Below are 21,647 nucleotides of genomic sequence, written 5' to 3'. Positions count from 1 at the left end.
TTTACAAATTCGATTTTTCAGCGAATTTTGGGTAGTCTGCCGCCTTAAAGCCTGATCAATCTTAATTTTACTACTCTAGATGACGCGTCGAGGGCCTTGGATTAGTTTAAAGCCCGCTGAATATACTCTAAACTGGTGCATACAACTCTCTGTATGCATTATAGTATCGTGCCGATAATGAACTCTGCATAAAATGTACGGTGTACTACTAAAAGCTACGCATTTCAAAAGTGTGTACGCTTTTTGCCTCCCGTATTCTTTCATCTGTACGATTTTCCTTTGTCGACAGCTGGCTTAGGTAGGGTGCATTGTTAAATTTTATTTTTTTGAGTGAGATTGTGAAGTAGATGCATACATGTAGTATAAATTAGGGTTGTGATTGGACGTTTGCCTTTGGGCTAGGAGCCGACACAAATGACTTTCAGCCTCTGGGGTACATTACGTCTTAGCTGAAAGATGACGGGAATGCCCGGACTCAACTGCTTTATCAATGATACATTTAATTTGACAATTGCATGACGGAGGATAAGCACAGAGATGATCAGCATCAGACTACCCTGACAGCAGTGACAAGTCGCTCTCATGACCCCGTTACTAGTTCAGTTCTTCTTTCTTTCAAGAGTCAAGGTGAACGCAAAAATGCTGTGGAGAGCAGGGCAAGAACGGGAATCACTGGGAGGAACGTGGGTAGAAAAAGGACCCGAGCTTTCACCTTCACATCCTCGTAAATCAATTACTTGTACTTGCAAAATCACTTAGACACCTTTGAGAACTGGACATGCCCTAGAACTATCCAAACTGAGGATGTAGAGGGCCAGGGCAGCGCTAAATCACCCTCATGTAGACGATATAATTCTACTGGTCACATTATAGACCAAAACATTGACTCACCACCAGGACTCAAATAATGGACTTTCAGCTTAGGCCAGCGATGCGCTGTGCTAAAATGCATGCTGGCTTTTGGGCAACTCGACACTGAGGTGAAGCCGTTCAGTTCAGGTTACCTAACCAGACAGTACATTGTACGAGTACCATAGTTGTGTGTCGATCGCAATGCCGATAGAGGTCACGTGATGGCGCCGCCACAGCTCATTGGTGCCATTGTCATACAGCTCCAAGTACATGTACATATACATGTATAATGTAGAACAATTTTAACGGCTTGCAAACGTGAAATAGCGACTGGACTTACCACGCAAGCAATGAACTGTTTCGGTGTTTGTTGTCCTTAGCCGGTTGCAAGTCTGTTTTTCTCAACGGCTACAAGTAAAAACACACACAGTTCCGTTTGTAGAATAAAGAGAATCTGTCCAATACAACACTCTGAGCAAGCCGTAAGGAATCTACTGTCTCCTCAAGACTCGTTGAAAACGCTCCCAGGGCTTCAGAAACAGATAACACACGTTCACGTAAGTCTCTTCGTGCATGTAGGATGCGAATTGAAACCGTTTTTATAAGTTCAAAAGTGAGCATACAGCAAGGTTCAAGTCCGAATCGTTGCTGGTTTATAATAATTTCCCTCAGGCCAACGTATCTGCATGAAGTTTTGCTAAGAAGAACAGGCAGACTTAAAACAAAACAAAGAAGATAAGTACTCAGATGATGAGGCAAGGATAATACACAATTGAAACAAAGAAAACGGCGCGGCACAAGTTATGCGTTAGACTACAACAGGTTTTGAGCAGTGAGACGTACACAAGGTAGCATTAGATTGATACGGAGCACTGATATATTCCACGGCAAGGCAGTGAGCTTTAGCAAAACTTGTGCCCCACCATTTTCCTTGTTTCATTTTTTAAAAATAATCCCCTTGGCTCACCATTCGAGTACTTACTGCACACCTGAAGTGCCGTCATGATTCATACAGCGAACTGATCGTCGTGTGATACTGTGCGCGTTATTGTAGTTAGTTTATCCACCATACTTCGTAGTCATTAACCAAGTACAGTGATGAAGGATATCGGCATACGGTTTGTTGCCATCTGTCCTCACGAAGAGGGCCTTTTCACTACTTATCCTTGATAACGCAGAGCCTCCAAAGTCGGGTGGTTGTCAAGGCGCCTTGGGTTGTCGATTTGTGGTTAGTCGTTATTGGGCCTTGGTCTTACCGTCCCGTTACCACGACAGCATTCCACCTTGCCTTGGAATATAGCTTGTGTTCGGCTTGATGGCGCTTACATTCTCCACTTTGGAAGTATCACTATTATCCACGAACCTTCCAAGTTGGAAGGCCTTTGTTTAGCGCTATCGAGCAGTGCTCAAGCTGACTTCCTTGCCGTGGAATGTCTCAGTACTCTTTGTTAGTCTGTTGTAAACTTGTGCACATCCGACTATCCAAAACCTGTTTCGGTTGGCGGACTCTAACGCATAACTTGTGCCCTATAGTTTTTCTTGTATCAATTTAACAAAGTAGATTATTATTCCCTCTATGTGTCTGTGCTCATATCTGCAGGACCAAGTCCAAGTAACATGGAATGCGGGGAACGAGCAACAAAATGCAAGGGTGAATTCACCTTGTTCTCCTTCGAGTCAATGGGCGCCGGTTGCGGTACTTTGTACTTGGCCATTAAAGGGTTTCATCTACATGTAGTGTATATTTATCTAAGCGCCATCCTATACCTCCTTGGCCTAGCCCTAGGATGCATCGCATGCGCAATTAAGCGACCGAATCGACAGGATTCCTTGCGACAAAGAGCTGATATGGCTGCGGTTGTGAGGTCTAATGCCGTGAGCTTGCCGCAACGTGCCATCCAGGTAGAGCGAAGTAGAAACACATTTTTGACGCACGAATTGAATCCTAGCGCCAACGGAGCCCTTCATTAGGAAGCAGAATACGGCCATGAAGGAGGTGTGGGAAACCTTCCTTCATATGAGGCAGCCACGTCTCTGGCTACTGTGTGTGTGGCTGAGCCGCCGGAGATGGACAACCCCGACCCAGATCACCTGAGCAAGAACGACTGCTGAGGTAGATAATGAAGTAACCTAAATTACGTGCATTCATTTCATAATGGTGGCATCAAATCCTGTTCGTTGCCTTTCGCATCAATTATGAGCCTGACTGTACTACTGTAAAAGTCATCAATCTAATGAGGTGCATTTAGAAATGCCTCATTTCTTGTTGGATGAGAGCAACGAAGTAAACAAGAAATGCTGTTCTTTTCGAAACGCGAGTGCACAGTCCAGAGTTCACGGACTGTGCTGGGAGTGCTGTACGCACTGGCTGCACAGTGCGGAGTTGCAGCATGCACATGAAGGTGCATGCTGGTCTGAAGACAGTGTTCCTTTTGTTCTTGCACTGCTGCTGTACAGTTGCGAATTTTCGCTGCGTGGCCGAGTGCTTTTCTCTTCGTTTCTTTAGTGTAATCTGTCTGATCATGCCTGGACGTGGACGATCCTCCAGCCCAAGAGGCCGGAGCAGGTCCTCCAGGGGAGGTAGTTTGCCTGCCTCAGCAAGCAGACCTGAAGTAAGCAGCTCCGACAGTGGAGCCGAACCGAACGCCCAACTGCAGGAGCAGCAGTTGAGGATCGGCGCCCTAGAATCGGCGCTGGCCAAGGAACGGTCAAGCCGTCGTCGTCGTCGGTCCCCATCGTCGTCGGCATCATCCTCATCATCATCATCCTCATCTTCCCCCTGTTCGTCTCCGTCGTCATCCCCGTCTTCATCGTCATCTCCCGAGTCTCGCCGTCGTCGCAAAAAATCAAAAAAGGCCAAACACTCGAGAAGTCGTTCCGTGTGTCCCCAGTCAACCTCGTCGAGGCGGTGGAAGAACCCCTCGTACGAGAGACAGTACGAGACAAACGCTGCTGTGCTGGAAGAGCTCGGCGAAGTGCGTGCTGCTTTAGGGAAGAGGAAGGTGGACAGGGCAAGGCGAGCCACCAAGCAAGGTGAGAACTTGTTGCGGGATAGGCAAGAGTGGCTGGTTATTGCAGATGCACACGGGCACGAGGCAGCCAAAACGTTTGCAGAGGGTGGCGAGATGCTGGGGATTGCCGGGTGCCCGCAGAAAAGGAAAAGGCTAATGGCAGCCATCCAACCCCCCTGCGCCAAAAGCCAAGCAGCCCTTTCTCCCCCGCACTGCGTCCCAGTCGGCCAAGAGGTGGGGTGCCCACAATGCAAACTTGCATGCCACCATTGCGGCGAAACAGGCCACTACATTCGCGTGTGTCCCCGCCGGCAAGCAGCTAGCCAGCCGCGAAATGCCTGAACCCTGTGCAGCTGACGACTATGATATTCTCATTTCAAAGCAATGAATTAGATGCTGAAACCTATTCTATGTTGCATAGCGTGGATGGAGAGTTCGGAGGGGACCGGGACAGGGTGGTCATTGGCAATCTAAAGAAAAACGTGCAGTTCTGGGAAGAAATCGGAGCACCAAAGCTAGTACTTGAAGTAATCAATAATGGATACACGCTGCCGTTTGTTAGATTGCCAAGGCTCAGGTGGTCAGACAACCACAAAAGTACACATGAGTTTCCAGATTTTATCGGGGAGGCCATTTCAGATATGCGTTCTCGCGGTTGTATTAAAGAGGTTAACAGAGACCAAGTGTCAGTGTGTAGCCCGTTGGGAGTGGTGGATAATGGGAAGAAGCTGAGGCTTATTCTGGACCTAAGGTACCTCAACAAACACCTGGCTAAATTCAAGTTCAAACTGGAAGATTTGAAGGTGGTGGCAGATGTATATGAGAAGAACGATTTCTTGGTTACATTTGACTTGAAGAGTGGCTACCACCACATTGCAATAGCAGAAAGCCACTGGAGGTATCTTGGTTTCAGTTGGGTAACCCCCCAGTGAAAAGCAGCATACTATACGTTTTGTGTCTTGCCGTTTGGTTTGTCAACCGCCCCTTACATTTTTACAAAGGTAACCAGGGTGCTAGTGCGTCGTTGGAGGGCAATGGGTATACGTTGCCAACTGTACCTGGACGATGGGTCGGGAGGACATGCTTCTAAGGCAGGTGCTCACAAGGTAGCAAATCAAATGAAGAAAGATCTCCAAAACGCAGGATTTGTGGCTAATGAAAAGAAATGCCGTTGGGAGCCCTCTCAGGTTGTAGAGATGTTGGGTATAGTGGTTGACCTACGCGTTGGAGCCATCTGAGCCTCCGAAAAGCGTGTTAAAAAGCTTAAGTCGATGCTCAGCACAATGTCAGGTAGCAGGCAACCATCAGCTAAGCTGGTAGCAAGGATGACTGGAATGATAATGTCCATGTCGCTGGCCCTGGGCCAGATTTGCAGGCTGAGGACTAGAGCATTCTACCACATGATCCTATTGAGGAAGTCATGAGCAGCTCAAACAGTTTGGTCAAAGGAGGCAATTGATGACCTGAAGTTCCGGAAAGAATCTTTCGACAAATTGCATGGCCAGCCTTTCTGGAAGAAGGACCCACGTGTCGTAGTTATCTGTTGGTCAGATGCCAGCGACACTGGCTGGGGAGGTTTCATGGAGGGGAGGTTGGGTGTGCATGTTGCGAAGGGTGAATGGCCAGGGGAAATCAAAGAAAAGAGACTAAGTTCTACTTGGCGTGAGCTTAGGGCTGTTAAGCTTGTTCTGGAGTCATTGGCACCAAATATTGCTGGGAAGGCTTGCATACATCGCACAGACAACCAGGCAGCGGCACACATTATTGAAAACGGTAGCCGCAAAGAGCATCTGCAAGAGGAAGCTATGGCAATACACAAATTGTGCAGGCGTTTTAGCGTGAGGGTTAGGGCAGAATGGGTACCTCGGGAAGAGAACAAGCTGGCTGATTATTATTCGAAGGTTGTTGACCAAGACGATTGGCAATTGAACCCTGCCTTATTCCAGGGAATGGAAGGGAGATGGGGCCCCTACAGCCTAGATTGTTTTGCCAGTTTTAAGACTAAGCAGCTCAGTAAGTACTGCTCCCGGTGGTGGAACCCAGAGTGCTTTGCGATTGATGCGTTCACAGTGGATTGGTCCATTGAAAGGGTGTGGATGGTTCCCCCAATCTACCTTATTTCACGTACAATCGATATGCTGCTAGCATGCAGAACCCATGGCACTCTTGTTGTACCAGAGTGGCGGTCAGCCCCATGGTGGCCAAAATTGCATGACGGAGCTGCGTGGTACGGATTTGTGAAAGAGTGCGTGTGGTTGCCAAAGGATGAGAATACATTCTTGCAGGGGTCATGCCCATGGAATTTGTTTGGTTACGGCAAGCCGAAGTCCGAGATCATTGCTTTGAAATTGTTCGCAGTTAGTGGCTGTGATTGCTGACAGCATACCTGGCGCATGTTTGTATGCGGGAGAGCCTGAGTATGTCTGACGGTGCATGAAATGAGAGCTTGCGGAAGTTTGCCTCCATGCTACAGGTGCGGTAGGGCAAGTGCTATAGGCACACATACAGCTATAAGCTGCCCGGTTAACACGTACAGATGTATAAACTAGAAGTTGCACCCAGAGCACTAGCTTCGCAAAGAGGTGAGTCCATGAGTTAAGTGTGCTAGCCAGAATTTAGAGAACACCATAGGTACGCACGTAATTTTGCACGGGCGAGCGGCCTCTAGGCGCTTTGTAATCGTTGTTATGAGAGAGGTGTAGAAGAGCGATTGGAGCACTTGCCGAGGATGTCACTACAGCTATGATGACAGTCAATGTGGAAGCATCGTTGTATTCGTTTTCATGTTTGTCACCGTGGTGTGGGTGGCCACACATTGAATTTAATATTCTGTCGATGGTTACATGCGACATTAAGCCTCCGTTTGGATTGTTTCTGTGTGGTGTGTATGTTGCGAGTGGTGCATACGGTCATGCACGGAGTTTTGCTACAGGCATACATGGACACTACAGGTGTTAACCCGAGCAGCAGGCATGATAAGGGTGAAAGCTACAGGCTTACAATTATGACTCAAGGTGCTGCGGCAGAGCCAGCCGAGCGCGGACGCTACAAGCAATCGAGCTAAGGGGGAGGAGGCAGTCAGTGGCGCAGAAGTGATCATGCTGTTCTCCGACTGTGTGCTACAGGCAAGTCAAGTCAACAGCCAGAACGCATGTCTCGCTGCTTGGCAGTCTATATGCCGCCAGCTATGCTCTGTGCTTCTTGGAGCAGCTGTTGCTGCAGTCTGTTGTTGTTGTTGTTGTTGTGGTGTGTACGAGAGAGTCGAAAAGAAATGCCTCATTTCTTGTTGGATGAGAGCAACGAAGTAAACAAGAAATGCTGTTCTTTTCGAAACGCGAGTGCACAGTCCAGAGTTCACGGACTGTGCTGGGAGTGCGGTACGCACTGGCTGCACAGTGCGGAGTTGCAGCATGCACATGAAGGTGCATGCTGGTCTGAAGACAGTGTTCTTTTTGTTCCTGCACTGCTGCTGTACAGTTGCGAATCCCACCCGCCCACCCAATTGGATAGTCATTGCTAGATATGTATGTGCATATGGATTTATTGGCTGAGTAAGCAGTAGTGCGTGTATGTGGCGAGCATGTTTCCGCGTGTGGGCCAATTTCAGATAATTCTGTATTAAGGTAGCACATTGGCTTTATTTAGACTGGCCCATTTGGGGTTATTCAGCATCTCCACCATTGTCGCTGGCAGCAATTCCCATTAATCAGTGCACTAGGCCGTGGTGAACGCATTTCGATCGGAGGTTCATGTATCCATTGTCCCATGGCTTGGATCGCTTACTGTCTTGCGTTGTTTTCCTTTTGTTATGCTAAAGTGATGTGTACCAGGCTGCCATGATTATGTTTAAATGCTGTGTGCCTGTGGCATAGTAATATTAATACGCATGCGGTGCAAGAATTGGAGCAGCTGTTGCTGCGACCCTGCAGTCTGTTGTTGTTGTTGTTGTTGTTGTTGTTGTGGTGTGTACGAGAGGGTCGAAAAGAACGATTATTACCTAAAATTGACCAATTTCCGTGTAACGATTCTCATTCATTTTCAATGCTCAATAGAAACAATATGATTGTATCGATTTCTGTCTAACATTTTCTTTTTTTAAGCCGTCGCCTCGTTAACTCGTTAGAATTAACACTTTGTTATCATATTTATCAGGCTTTTACAGTGAGTGTATAGAAAAGGGGCACCTTAACGCTACGGAGAAAGGATCATTTCCCAGCAAGAAGGTCCAACTAAGCTTACTGAGTGAAAGGGATAGATAATTATGATTTGTCCTGTACCTTCTGATGGTACGTTTGACGTTAGTTTCGGATAACAGAATCCTCCTTTGTGTCCACACCGAATCTTTATTCAAAATATCTTCTCGAAGGCGTTGGCTAATCGACATTCTGACCTGTTTGTGCTGTTGTTAAACTGGATACATGTACATGTATACAACTTACTTCTAAACACACGTGTATATAGTCCACCAGGAGTGTGACACATGTATTCACATTCATAATTTTGGTCGGAGACCTAGCCTTTGCTTCGGATAGCCGGATATTGAGTTTCATGGATTCTGTTCTCGGGCAGAGTGCGCGGAATTATAAAATAATCGATAATCTTGCGGGTAGTCGGGTGTGGACATTGAACATTGCGTGCGGGTCGATAGAAAACTTTCCTTTAAACTCTAAGCGCGTTCCCTACTTCTGTCTGCAGCACTGCGACACTGTTTTTAGCGTTAATGAATCTAATATAGAGTGAGTTTCGCGAAGTGGATAGGAACGGAGCTGGGTTGCAGTTGTACGTTTGGGCCAAGACTAAACTTGTATTCCTTCCAATCTTTGATGTTACTCAGTTCATAGAGGAAAGATAGCACGAACGCCTGCATTGAATTGAGTTATCAATAACACACGAGTGATAGACTTTAGCGTCGAATGTGGAAATTGCACGAGGCAGGTTAAGCATCAAGATGATCAACATCAACCTGCCATGATAAGTCACGCTCATGATACCGCTACTGATATACCATTTTCTCCTAAGACGAGGGGAACGAAAAAATGGTGAGGAGGGCAGGGAAAGAGCTGGGAATAAGTGGGAAGAATGTGGGTAGCTTAAAGACGCGAGCTTTCAACTTCATATCCTCGTGATCCATTTCCTTGTACTTGCAAAATCACTTAGACAACCTTGCTTCTAACTGTGCCAACACCAGAACTATCCGTTAGGGCAGATGCTAAAGCTTCTGAGCATAATTCCACAGGTGACATTAATGGCAACCTAGTGCTTTAAACAACAATTCCACATGGACATCCTGGGCTTTTCGTGGTCCCTGCGCCCGTCATAAGCATCCAATACTTGCGTTTCCAAAATAGTGTTTTATGATCCTCCCCCTTGGCGGTGTACATACGCGGGTCACCGTGGATATGTCAATTACATCAATGCTTGCTGTGTACGGCATTGGATTATTGATTATGATAATATATTCACTATGAGAGGGAATGGAATAGTCTGAAGAAAAACTAGACTATCACCCCCAGGACTCGAACCAGGGACCTTCTCTTGAGGCCATCGATGATCTAACCACTGAACTGTAACACATGCTTTGGTTCGGCCATTCCACAACGCAGCAAGGTGAATGGTGACACTGAGTTCAAGCCGTACAGTTCAGGTTATTAGTGAGGTTTAGTGCCACGTAATCCGTGTGGAATTTTCGTGTGTGTACCACGTGATACTTGAAAACCAAAGCAAAATGACTGCCCAAATTCGGTAAATATAAATGAATGCACAAGCAACGTCAAAACAAAATCACGTGATACTCAGTGACCCACGAACAGCCGTTATCTGATTCACGACATACATGTACATATACTGTGTATGGAGGCTCACTCACGTTCAGCCTAAACCCATTGGGCAAACTGCGAGGGCGCTCAGCTGGAGAAGTTTTCAAAACAGGAAAACAAAACATTCGTTGAGCTTCGAAGCTCCGTCTTTACGTTCGCTTGCATGTGTCAGTTTCTTGTCGCATGAATATTTATTCAAGTACATGTACAAGTATTTCTCGTTTTTCTTGATTCCGTGAGAGGCATTACACGCACAGTACATGTACAAGTGAAAGAAGAGGTAGTCATACTTGGATTCGGCAAAAAATTGACTTCCTGAAAAATCAAAAAGCTCGTACTGCCTGATGGCGCATCTGGAATGCCCTCCGAGGCACATCGACCAATCCTTACTCGACACAAACAGAAACCAAGATCACGTCTAAGTATTTTCTTTTCTCCCTGAACCTTTATCCAAGGTGTTTGGGCCCCGGGAAAAAACCTGTTCCATTTCTTGTTTTCAGAAGTTTTGAACCTGCCAGTGTGTGACTAAACACAACATTTCGAAAGAGGGTAAATTAATTGCATGAACTTAACGTGAACCACTCACGTGCTCGTATCCATTATGTGTAACTAAACATCCCTCTTGATTATGCACTACAACCATGTAATTGCTGCTAGTCGGGCGTCGCTCGCAGTGCTGGATCGCGGATAGGGCACGTGATCAGGCTGCCACAGCTCTTTCAAAGTTTCATGCATGCATCTACACGCTGTCACTTTCTTTCTCTCTGCACAATCAATGTACAGGTACATGTACAGTACATATACATGTATCTTTACAGTAAAACCTGGTGTAAGCGATCACTCCACGGTGCAAACAAAAGCGGTCGTTATAGCCAGGTGGTCTTTAGAACCAGGTCCCATACATTCGTGGCAGATCGGATCATGCACATGTACGTACATCTACATGTGCATAATTGTAAAAGTACATGACAACGGTACATGTACATGTATTGTACATGTGAGTGTAGAACAAATTTTGCTTGCAAAAGTGAAAGGCAGATTTGACTTGCACCACAAGCCATGAACTGTATCGGTGTTTGTTGACCTTCCACGCCTTCAATTCATTTTCTCAACGGCTACAAAATTAATAAACAACGCCAGCTCTGTTTGTGTAGTAAGTGGACCAGGGTGAAACCGTAAAATAATACGCTCCAGGAATCCGCAACTTGCGTCAGCGAAATACTGCGTTCTCACAAGGCACGCTCAGATCAACCCTGAGCTCAGAAACGGGGTCGCTCACGTAAGTGTCTTTATGCACCCTGCTTGCGAATTGAATAAGTTTTGTATGACAGTAATTTACTAAGGATAATGCAAGGTGCAACTCCGAATGGGTGATTGGAAGTATAATAATAATTATTCTCTACGCAAATGGCTCGTGGATACCCAACGTATTGAGAAGAGTAGCATGCTGATTGACAACAGATACAGTATAAGCAGCATTGTGCTTCCTCCCGAAAGCTCATTATCCTCATGCCCGTTGTGTCTCTGTTGCTCTTGACTGGCTATCGAAATCCTATTTCTTTACAGAGTTGCTGCTACTTTTGCTACGGTGTCGTGTGCCCTCCTAACCCCTTCTTTCACGTATAATATTATTATTTTATTGTCGTTGTTAGCTATAACCCACTCTCGTCACATTGGCTGGTGTTTCCACTGAGTCTTGAGATGTGGTAATGATGATTGTAAACAAAATACCTGACTGTGCGTACTTCTGCAGGGCCAAGTTGTCAGTGCAACATGGACTACGGTGAACAAGCAGTACAACGCAAGTGTGTAGCCTCTACGTGTGCCTTCGTTTCAATGCTCATTGCTTTCGTTGCAATCTACTTGGCCATCGCCGTCCGAATAGAGTTTATCTATCCATCCGTTTTCTTATTCTGCCTTAGCATATGCCTGACTTGCGCCGCTCAAGCCCGCACGCGACGGAATCCATTAGCTTCCATGCCACAAGGAGCCGCCATGGCTGCAGTTGTGACGCCCAAAGCCACAGGCCTAATGAATCCTCTCATCCAGATAGACAGAGGCAGATATGCTTCTTCAACACCAGACTGCGTCATTTACCATTTGCAACAATTCGCACACGCAGCACAGGAGCACGAAACAGACTACGACAGTGAAGGAGGTGTAAGCAACCTACCAACATACGAAGCAGCCCAGTCTCTCCCTCCCGTGCATGTGATTGCGATCTCGGAGACGGCCAACTCAGACCCAGAAAGGCAAAGTAGTTCGTAAAAATGACTGATGTAGAAATTTGAAATTTTGATTTCATGGCCGAGTTTCAGCACTTGTGTCGTTGGTGTTCTTCCTTCTTTCCATGTCGTGTTGATTGAATAAACCCTTTTTTTGTCGATGATGTAGAAATTGTCAGATACAGTACTACTGTACTATGTTTTGTCCATACTTCTGTATTAGCGGAGCTGAATAGAAGCGTTACTATCATCCCGCCTCATGCTTCCTGGAAAAGAATACGCATGAATGCAGCCACTGATTTTTCTTCAGAAAAGAATTCATGCACATGCCAGAAAATAATGATAAAATTTTAGAAACTGATGCACCGAATCCTTTCAAGATAGAACACAACCCTATCCTTGTGTTCTTTCCATGGTAAAACTATGCGTTTTACCGTGCATAAACTGCCAGTACCACCAACCCCTCATCCAGAGAAATTTTGTAATTTTCTTCTTAATTCACCAAAGGCTTTCGCCTATCGAGCGGGTTTCCAAACTTTCCATAATACCAAATCTGTAAAAGAAGTGATGAGCAATGGGTAAGCAAAAAATTAGATAGACATACCAGTAGTCTAGAGCAGAGCTCAGGGCTTGAACATACAATTGAAATTTGTAAGCGTGCAGACGAGCAAGGTACCAAACAACAAATACACATATACATCGAATCTGCTGGCAGAAGCACTCATTATTTGCACGACCAAGAGCATCTTCCATTTTGGTTAAGGATTGAATAGAATGAAAACTCAGAGCTACAACAAATGAATCTTGAGGTTCTGTAACATGAATATGCATGTACATGTATGCATGGCAGCCTGCACAGGGCATCTTCTTCTAGTGAGGCGAACCCCGTCAAGGGAAAGTTTAGTTACCGATATGTACCACTGAGCCAGCGGCACGGAGAGAAAATTATAAATTTCTAGGTGAGGGGATCTACATCAGATTACACAGAACTTGAACAGAACAATCGATGGCTACTCCGTGTGTTGGCGAATACGCTATTATGCCATGCATAAGAAATGGACTTGTATCTGGAAAAGGTCCTAAGCACTGCGCGATGAACACAACAGCAGCACCTGGATTCGTGAAGAGTAGCATCATAATCATCATTTTCAAAATCGGGAAACAATTTTACAACTCCAGATTAGTTGCATCAAAACATTCAATACAGAAACTCTGATGAGTCACAAAATTGGGGCAGTCCTCTAGAATTTGGTTTTTGGACGTTTATCATCCCACGCCTTGATCCTTGGGTGTGACGCTACCTTGTCCAGGAGAGCTACTAAAGCCGGTGTCTTCTCAAGTGGTTTCGGGTTGATGTCCTTCAAGGTGGAGGCAACGTAGTAGAAATGAATGTCAGCTTGGGTAATCTGTATCGCACAACAAAACAGACAAGAAAAAGTTCAAAACACTTCAACTCTGATCCATGGCATGCCAGTAGCGTGGCTGGTCATCCTTCTAGATGGTGCATGGCCACATATGCGTAGGACATCTTGTGCATGTCATGCATGGTCATTATAATAATTATGTGTGCTGAACATAGAACAGATTTGTTTCTTGGGGGGGTGGGGGTGGGGGATCAACCCCCCCCCCCCCTCCTCACCCTGCCGCATAAACACACAATGGCACAACAATTTTTTTGTGGGACTGAGATGGTGCGACCGCGGTAGTTTTCCCGATGCAAAGGGACCGTCACTATACTGTAAATATACAAAATTTCGGCACTGCAAAATTTCGGCACTTCATGATTTCGGCGTGGGGTAGAGGGCATGGTATAGTGCGACAGACGCTGTGAAATATTTCATCGGCGTTTTAATTTAGGCGTTTTGGGTCGGTGCAGAATAAAGCCGAAATTAAATAGCTGCCGAAAATTTGTATATTTACAGTAAGTTGCTATCCCCAATGATGTTATGGCAGCACTACGTATTACAGTGCTCTCGGAGCGCACATTTCATTAGCTTAGCCCTTATCCACCTTACTTACTGAAGTAGCTGAAAAGGGGGAAATTCCCAGCAAATATTGTATTTTTCAGTTTTCATGGAATAGGTCAGCTTCATTCATGCTACATTACTGTCGGGCACGAAGAACGATCAGGTTAGAACTTTACCAAGCACAGCATACCAATGTTTATACTGATTTTGAATGCAAACTTCACTCTCTCCAGCACACAACACTCTCGGGTCAACTGGGCGTAGAATGTTATACAAGAAATTGGGGACGGTCCAGGATAAGAGGCTGAACCCCAGCTCTTTGGCAACCAACAGTACTGTAGAACGAGTCCACGGCGGATATGTGACAAAACACGAAACAGCTCTCGGACCTAAAGCTTTCAGATCCTTTAGTGCAGTGAGCATTTATCCAGTGTGTTGCCTGGACCTGCTTGCCCAGATACATACGGTCGGGTAAAGTGCATAAAATCTCTGAAATATCACGGGGCGTCAGGAAAACAGTCGTATCAGCTGCTTACCGACTTGCCGTGAAGAACTCCTGCCTCGTTCTTGGCTGCAAGCTGCTCTAGTTTTGCAAGAGCTGCTGGCAATTCCTGTTCCTCAAACGACTTTTCAAGAACCTTGTACACACCCAACACAACCAAAGCAGCAAGAAGACTGTTTCAGACCACACAGGGCAAAGAGAACACCATTGTAGAAAACAAGATAAGAGAGAGGCTGATGGCAAAACGTGCAGCCTTGTTTTGAGAGACCGCTCATCAAATCAGACGCAACACTCATTAAGTCTAGTTCACATTCAAAGTGGCCCTGCAGGACGTGATGTAAGGGTCCACGGCATTGGATGCGAACTCATGAGAACGCTTCCGTACTACTGTATGAATTGGGCACTTACAGCATTACTGAATCTGCTCAATCTTTTATACCGTGTGGGGGAACAAGTATACAAACTGGCAGTACAGTAAGATCGGGCGCCGAAGAACGCAGGGGCTCGAGCGCAGCCTAGGAAAGTTCTTAAACTTTTGATTCTAGCCAGACCGTTCTTATTCACACGCGCGCGGCGAGTCGAGTGACGTCATGACGTTTGTCATGTACATGTACATGTACATGTACAGTCATGTACATGTAGTGCAATGTACTTCTAAACTAGTGGGTGTCGTAAATGGGTATAACTGTACGTACATGTACATGTAGCAGTTACTGTTTATACGTGTACATGACAATCATGTACTCACCTCCCATACATGTACAATTTTGTAAATTTTAAAAGTGTTCTTAAATCTGATAATTCTAGCCTGGACTGTTCTTAAATTTTGCCGGTTTTCCAGCCTGGGTGTTCTTCGGCGAGGTGTTCTTCGGCACCCGATCTTACTGTATTTCGAGTTCTGCAAGTCAACTTTATCTACTTTCCCTCTTTTTCCACTCAATACTTGCGAACAAATAAGGGGTCGTCGCAAAGCTTTTGCTGTTGAATCTGAAACAAGCATCTTTCAGTTTGCACTCAGCCCCTCAACTATACCTCTTTTGGAAAAGAAAAAGAGAATGCTGGTTGTTATGCTGGACGAAGAAAATCGTATTCATCTGAATGTATATGTTGCATGTCGGTCGACTTGCAGTTTGGGGTCCCATCCTCTTCCAATACTACATTCGTTCAAGGGGCTGCGATCGGCTTTTTCGACAAACCCTTAAGCGGGATTCACAGAATTTTTTTGCGATGCAACACGTGATGCGACATCCGCGAAACCGGGAAATCCCCAAATCTCAGCCATCTCGCATCCCACTCAACTACCGCAACTGGGCAATCGCTGGCTCAACTTTTCCGATGCGACAAACGATTTGGGGTTCGATTTCGATTTTTACGACTTCTTCTGTGAATGGTGTCTCGTGAGTTCGCATCGCACGCATCCGTCACAGATCAGGTCGCATCGTGTGTCGCATCTCAAAAACCTTCTGCGAATCCCGCTTTAAGCGCGGTGCACAATATCACTTCTGTGATGCGATGCGATCACGAGTTGATCTGTAAAAGTTTGCATCGCAGGTTGTCGCAGCTCCGCCACAGGAAGTTCTGCCCAGCTCAACTTCTGCGACTAAAGATACGACTCACTTTCTACACCCCAGACCCATTTGACAGTTTGTGTGCGGTTAATGATTGTGCTTGCCGTGCATGGGGTATGTTGCGATGTGCCGTACATTGTTCATGGAAGACTCTTCGCGCGTTACCAAAAATACTGTCGTTCGACGCTCATCGCATCGCAGAAGTGATATTGTGCATCGCACTCAAAGGCTGCGCTCAAAACCGACGTCAATGCAGTCAATTTGGATGCACATAACCAAAACGTCGCTGTTACGTTTCAAACTCTGACCGCGACCTGAAGAGAGGGGCGACACGGGTAAGGATGTTCAGTCACATGAAACCAGGACGTATCCAGTTTGGCCTGCATTCAACTCGCATGACCATAGGGTGGATAATTTGAACTCAGGCGCATACGCAGGATCACCTCTAGGGGGGGGGGGTTCCAACCCAATCACAAACAAGGAGTTTTTTCTTCGATCGTAGAGTTTCGATATTGTTTTGCTGTGTGCTCTTCAGATTATCACAAGTGAAACCCGTGCCAAATTGAACAAGTCAGTGCAGTGGGAAGAACAGCTCAAATTCTCGATACTCAAGTCCCACTGTGCTTTTGAATTTGCCGATATCGCGACTCATCTTACGAATGATTTATTTGAAGAACCATTGCATTATTTCGACCGACAGCGGAGAGTTTTCTATCCGACCTGGATATTCGGATTGTTGGACTTCAGCGAGATTTGACTGAGCTGTGATCTGTTGAAGGTATGTATTCTTTCAGATCGATCGCGCACCCTAATAGAATTGCCCAAAAACGTTGCTCGTTGGAAACATTCAGGGGTTTCCGGGCACGCTGGAAATTAGTTTGTCTTCAATAAAGTTTGCCGTTCAGGAGTTCAACGTAAACGAATACTTTTGATTTAATATGATGCCTGGCTAACCATAGGATTGACCCTAGTTCGCACTAAAGGAAAGTTTGCTTTATCAGTGTTCGTCCTGATGAGGTTTGACTGTACAATTGTGCACATGTACGTACAAGGTTCAATATTCCACAAATATATGGGACCTTGTACTAAAGACCACCTGGCTTGAACGACCGCTTTCGCTTGCACCGTAGGGTGGTCACTTAAACCAGGTTTTACTGTAGTGTGAGCATCACGTTTCTGTCTCAAGGCGTTGCATGGCCGGGAGCATCTTACCGCAGTGCGAACGAGCCAAAAAATAATGAGATAAACAAATCCAGCAGGAACTTACCACATCCCCGTTCTTGGCATAAATCTCCCTCGACGGCAGAAGACTGGTTAGAAGTCTGTCGATGTAGTACGTATATGAACCGATGATGTGCTTGTCCACGTCCGTTTCACCTCCGAAGCCTGTGGAGAAATATAATATAGATCATTCAGAAAAAAAGAATAATATGACCAAGGTTGTGTTGTAACTGTGAGTTTCAAGGCGCAAAGCGAAGATCTGACAACAGTAATGAGACAAATACAGACACTGCGTGGGTCGACGCTGGTTTTTAATACAGGTTCGTACCTACAAACAAAGGCGTAAACACAGCAGTGGTGAAACATTTGTTTGCTTCTGTTTGCATCGTGTATCGCGGTGAATTGACCAGTGCACGAGCTTCCGGTGCTCTGCGAAAGAGCATCAGATCTCCACAAATGATACAATGTTGGAAATGCCATTAGCTCTGCAATCCAGAGATATACAGTTATTTGCAAATCGGATAAGGATGGACTAAGTGGCGAAAAAACGAACATGGAAAGCACGGCCTGGAGCGATCGCGATTGTCTTTGTTTGTGACTTCTCATTTTTTGGAGCATACCAGGGGATTTTCCTTTCCCTCGAATATGGATTATGTGCCATAAATGAAGCGCGTCGATCTCAGCTTTGCAGCGCAATTTGAATCGTGAAAATTGGCAGAATTTGAGGAAGAAGCAGAAAAAAGCATCTGTGACTGAGTTGTCGTTTCCTAGCGAGGCATGGTGGGCCAGTTAGGAGAGGTCGTGGGACTAGGTGGGACGTTGGAGCTGAGAGCTTTCAATATGGATTCGCTTGGTCCTTATCTTTCCAACAAGGCCAGGTTCGTGAAATTCCATCATGGTAAACTGAAATCAGAATAAATTTCGTTCAGACCAGTACGCCCAAACTCCTCCAGGAGAGTCCGTCGGCTGGAGTGCCAGTATATTCGGGGAAACACGCCAGCATGGAATGGGTTGATAGTGGTAAATATAAATGTCTGTGATTTGTGGCAAAAATATGGTACGGGGTGCAACTTATACTCCAGTACGGCTTATACTCCGGAAGATACGTAGGTGAAGCAAAGCCAACGACCAGCATTGACGAGTCAACTTTCCTATCGGATTAAGACCTACCATATTTGCAGGCGATATACTGAGCTGCCAAACATCCCTCATGCAGATTGACACCATCTTCTTCAAGAGCCGGCAAGTAGTCAGGCATCATTGCTACACAAAGGAACAAAGGAGCATGTGCGTATGTCCACATAGAAACATGCATGCACACACATACACACACACACACATGCACACAAACACACACGATTTTTAGTAATATCCCGGCCCGAAAACAAAATGTCGAGCTGTGTTTCCCGTCCAATTAATGTTCAATGAGGGTCCAATGGCGCAGTGACGCCATAATATTTCATTACACCAACTTGTGTACATGGATTCAATTTGAAGTAGAAGTTTCCATCACCTGTGAAACAAACCCTATTATTGTGCCTGGTTTAACACTAGGCCGATTTTTCGGTTGATGCTACGCACCAACTCCGACAAGAAATCGGCCGACTTTGTCGGATGTGCCAGACCAGCTATGGTGAGCGATTCAGCTTTTACTAATTGGATACGTGTCTGTTCGCACCCGTACACTTAGTACTCAGCCGCGCTAGACACTAGTAGAATCCACAAGGCGGAGACAGGATCGTTTATACACGAGCTACAGCACAGTACAGGGCCAAAGGCATGAGGAGACTGGCGGCTAGTAGTGATCCAAAGCAACCAGTTCACAGTCTGCGCCGCTGGTCCCTGCTGTTATGGTGAAAAGACGTAAGCGATTGGCTGTGTAGGCCCACTCCACCATGTGCAAGCACAAAAAAATAAGCTAACTTTTCGGCCAAATATTGACCAGTCGATACTTGGCCGAATACTCGTAAGACAAGAAACGACATAACCGACCACACCAGACGATCTCTGCGCTGCTCCAGACTATTTTCCGAAACATCTCCTTGTCGGCCAAAAAACCGGCATTATGCCTGGTCAACAAAATTAATATGAAATGCCATGATACTACCGTACCAATCCAAACCTGCTCCTGGCGTTCATGGTCTGTATAGGTAGTCCGACTCATTAGGCCGATTTCGTGTGGGAGTTTGTATTGGAGCAGGGGTCAAACAATCGACCTAGTGGGAGATACTAGTAAGCACTAACTGCTGTAATTTTTTTGTTAGCAAGCTCGAACTTTATTCACTAATGACCCCAATCACTTCCAACAGTGACCCATTCAAAGTTGCACATGTTGCAGATCGAGGAGTGTTGCACGAACAATTGGGAAACTGCACACACCGATGGCCCAGTCATGCCAGCTATAATTATAGGACACCACAGCGCGACTCACTTTTCTTTAGCTCGGGCCAGGCCGGCATCTCCAAGCGGTTGTCCTCGAACTCCACACCAGCGAACGACAGGCAGTAGCGAAGCAACTCAGCACGGCCACGGCCGTTGAAATAAGTTAGTTTGTACACGGCCATTGCAAGGGTCGATTAGGAACCAAAGAAATAATTAATAACAACTGGAGTGGAGAGGATGCAAGCGAGGATTTGCTTTCACAATACAGAGCCCACAAAGAAACTCAACGAGTACAAAGCCTCACGCTAGACTGACGGAACTTTGCCAATGGTAGCGAATAAAAAGTGAAAATGGGAAGGGAATTTCTTTTGGCGACGCTAGCGCTTTCTTTAGTATAGTATACTGTCGAGTGTCCTGTAAAAGTAGTTGGGTTGTTCTAGTGGCTTCTTTCCGATTCATGCTACTGACAGTACTGTACTACTGGTACTACATGTGGATCTACTGCAATAGGCTCGCGTATCTCTGATGTGACATGTGTCAGTACTATGACTATGTTGCCTGTTGGCCGTGCACGCTTGCACGGTCCATACAGGACTGAGGTGCGCGTGCATGCAGTGTACATGTAGTTGGTAGAATAACAGTAAGAGACTAACTGTTGTTCTAGTCCCTTCTTCTGGGCGAGAGGTGAAATACTGTCAAGAATGAGCAGTGACATGTTGACTATGGGTGTGAGCGTCTGAGCGTCTGAGCTAAGCCTAAGGCCAGTATTGATTGTTGATTGTTGGTCGATCGTGAAACATCATTCTAGAATTTGCTAGATATGCATCAAGGTCACACGCACGAGTGTCCCATTCAGCCCGCTGAGCCTGACTGAGAGTGGGAAAACGAATGAGTTTTTATGTACACAATCATGTTCATGATCAATCCTCATCATCATCGCTGTTCTTATCCTGAACTAACTCAAGCCGTAGAGTTCAACTGTAGCACTGTTTAGTAGTGTTACTTCTCAACTGAGACTGATGAAGACAGTGAAGTGGTTGAGTGAGTGTCATGTCGACGGATCGCATGTGCGCGCGCGCCTCTCGAGCAGAGTAAAGACTCAGCTGACCAGTACACCATGGTACACCCGGACGCTCTAAGGCCAGCTGATTGTCAGCTGATCAGTCTCAGACGACTGGCATGGTCGACCGGTCCGTCACCGTAGGTCTGTACCATGTGTACGGCGACAAGGCAATGAATGTCACGTAGGAGTTGCCGGCAAATACAGTACATGTACAATGTACATGTAGCCCTTGCAGCTAGCTTTCCCAAAGATGCCAAAATAATTCGCAACTATTACTTACATGTACGTAATTACATGATTGTATGCTTTCCGCAACTATGCCAAAACAAGTGAAAGTTGTTGATTTCGCATCCATATTTTCAGAAAAAGCTCAAAAGTTCCTGATATCGCAACTCAAAATGACCGAATTCTTGTGCATAATAATGATGCCAAGAACAGGCAACAACTGAGTGGGGGAAATAGGCAACACTGCAGCATACTGTGGCGCAGCATAACCATTATAACTGCCTGAGTAGAGTCATGCGTGCACACATGGATGAACACTGGTATGTTCACAGAGTAAAACATGCTAGCTTTGGAAAATGAACAGACTTTTTTATTTTTATATTTATTTTTTATTTCGGCCAGTCGGCTACTATCATTTTCGTTTTGGGGGGTTAGACAAGGGGAAGTAGCCATGTATGGGCGTTAGCCCGCCTTTCGGCACAGGGAGTTGCAGCTCGCTCGACTTGACTCTACTGAGTGCAGAGGACCCACAACTTGATCTGGTGAGCTGTGTCATGGGGATTTTGCAGTCAGATGTGCAACTTGAAATGAGGTTTGTTGGTGCTTCGCACACAGCTTTTACAATAATTACATGTACACATATACATAGCAGACTCAGCGGAAGACGTTCAGGTTGGTTGTAACTCTGAGTTTCATGCCGCTAGGCAATCATCAGACAACTGATACTCTGGTCTACCCAACAGTATGCTTATAAACACATAGGGCCACAAGCATAAACAAATTTAGCGCTAAATCTGGTGTGAGGTATGGGGAGA

At 45.8% G+C, this 21,647-nt stretch overlaps 1 protein-coding gene across 1 annotated transcript; it reads right to left on the bottom strand.

The window, feature by feature from the left end:
• Positions 1 to 12,427: 12,427 nt before the first annotated feature.
• On the bottom strand, positions 12,428 to 19,918 carry LOC135824440 (hematopoietic prostaglandin D synthase-like). Its single transcript, XM_065337179.1, has 5 exons — positions 19,594 to 19,918; positions 18,333 to 18,425; positions 17,209 to 17,327; positions 14,408 to 14,509; positions 12,428 to 13,310 (listed from the first exon to the last, which is right to left on the bottom strand). Exons 1-5 carry the CDS (start codon positions 19,724 to 19,726, stop codon positions 13,146 to 13,148), a joined length of 612 nt encoding a protein of 203 aa, XP_065193251.1. The 5' UTR covers positions 19,727 to 19,918; the 3' UTR covers positions 12,428 to 13,145.
• Positions 19,919 to 21,647: the final 1,729 nt, after the last annotated feature.

The sequence above is a fragment of the Sycon ciliatum genome, chromosome 9, assembly GCF_964019385.1.
Source record: "Sycon ciliatum chromosome 9, ocSycCili1.1, whole genome shotgun sequence".
Classification (NCBI taxonomy): Eukaryota; Metazoa; Porifera; class Calcarea; order Leucosolenida; family Sycettidae; genus Sycon; species Sycon ciliatum.
Note: the sequence above shows the minus strand (reverse complement) of the source record. Positions and strands in the feature narration are given on the sequence as shown.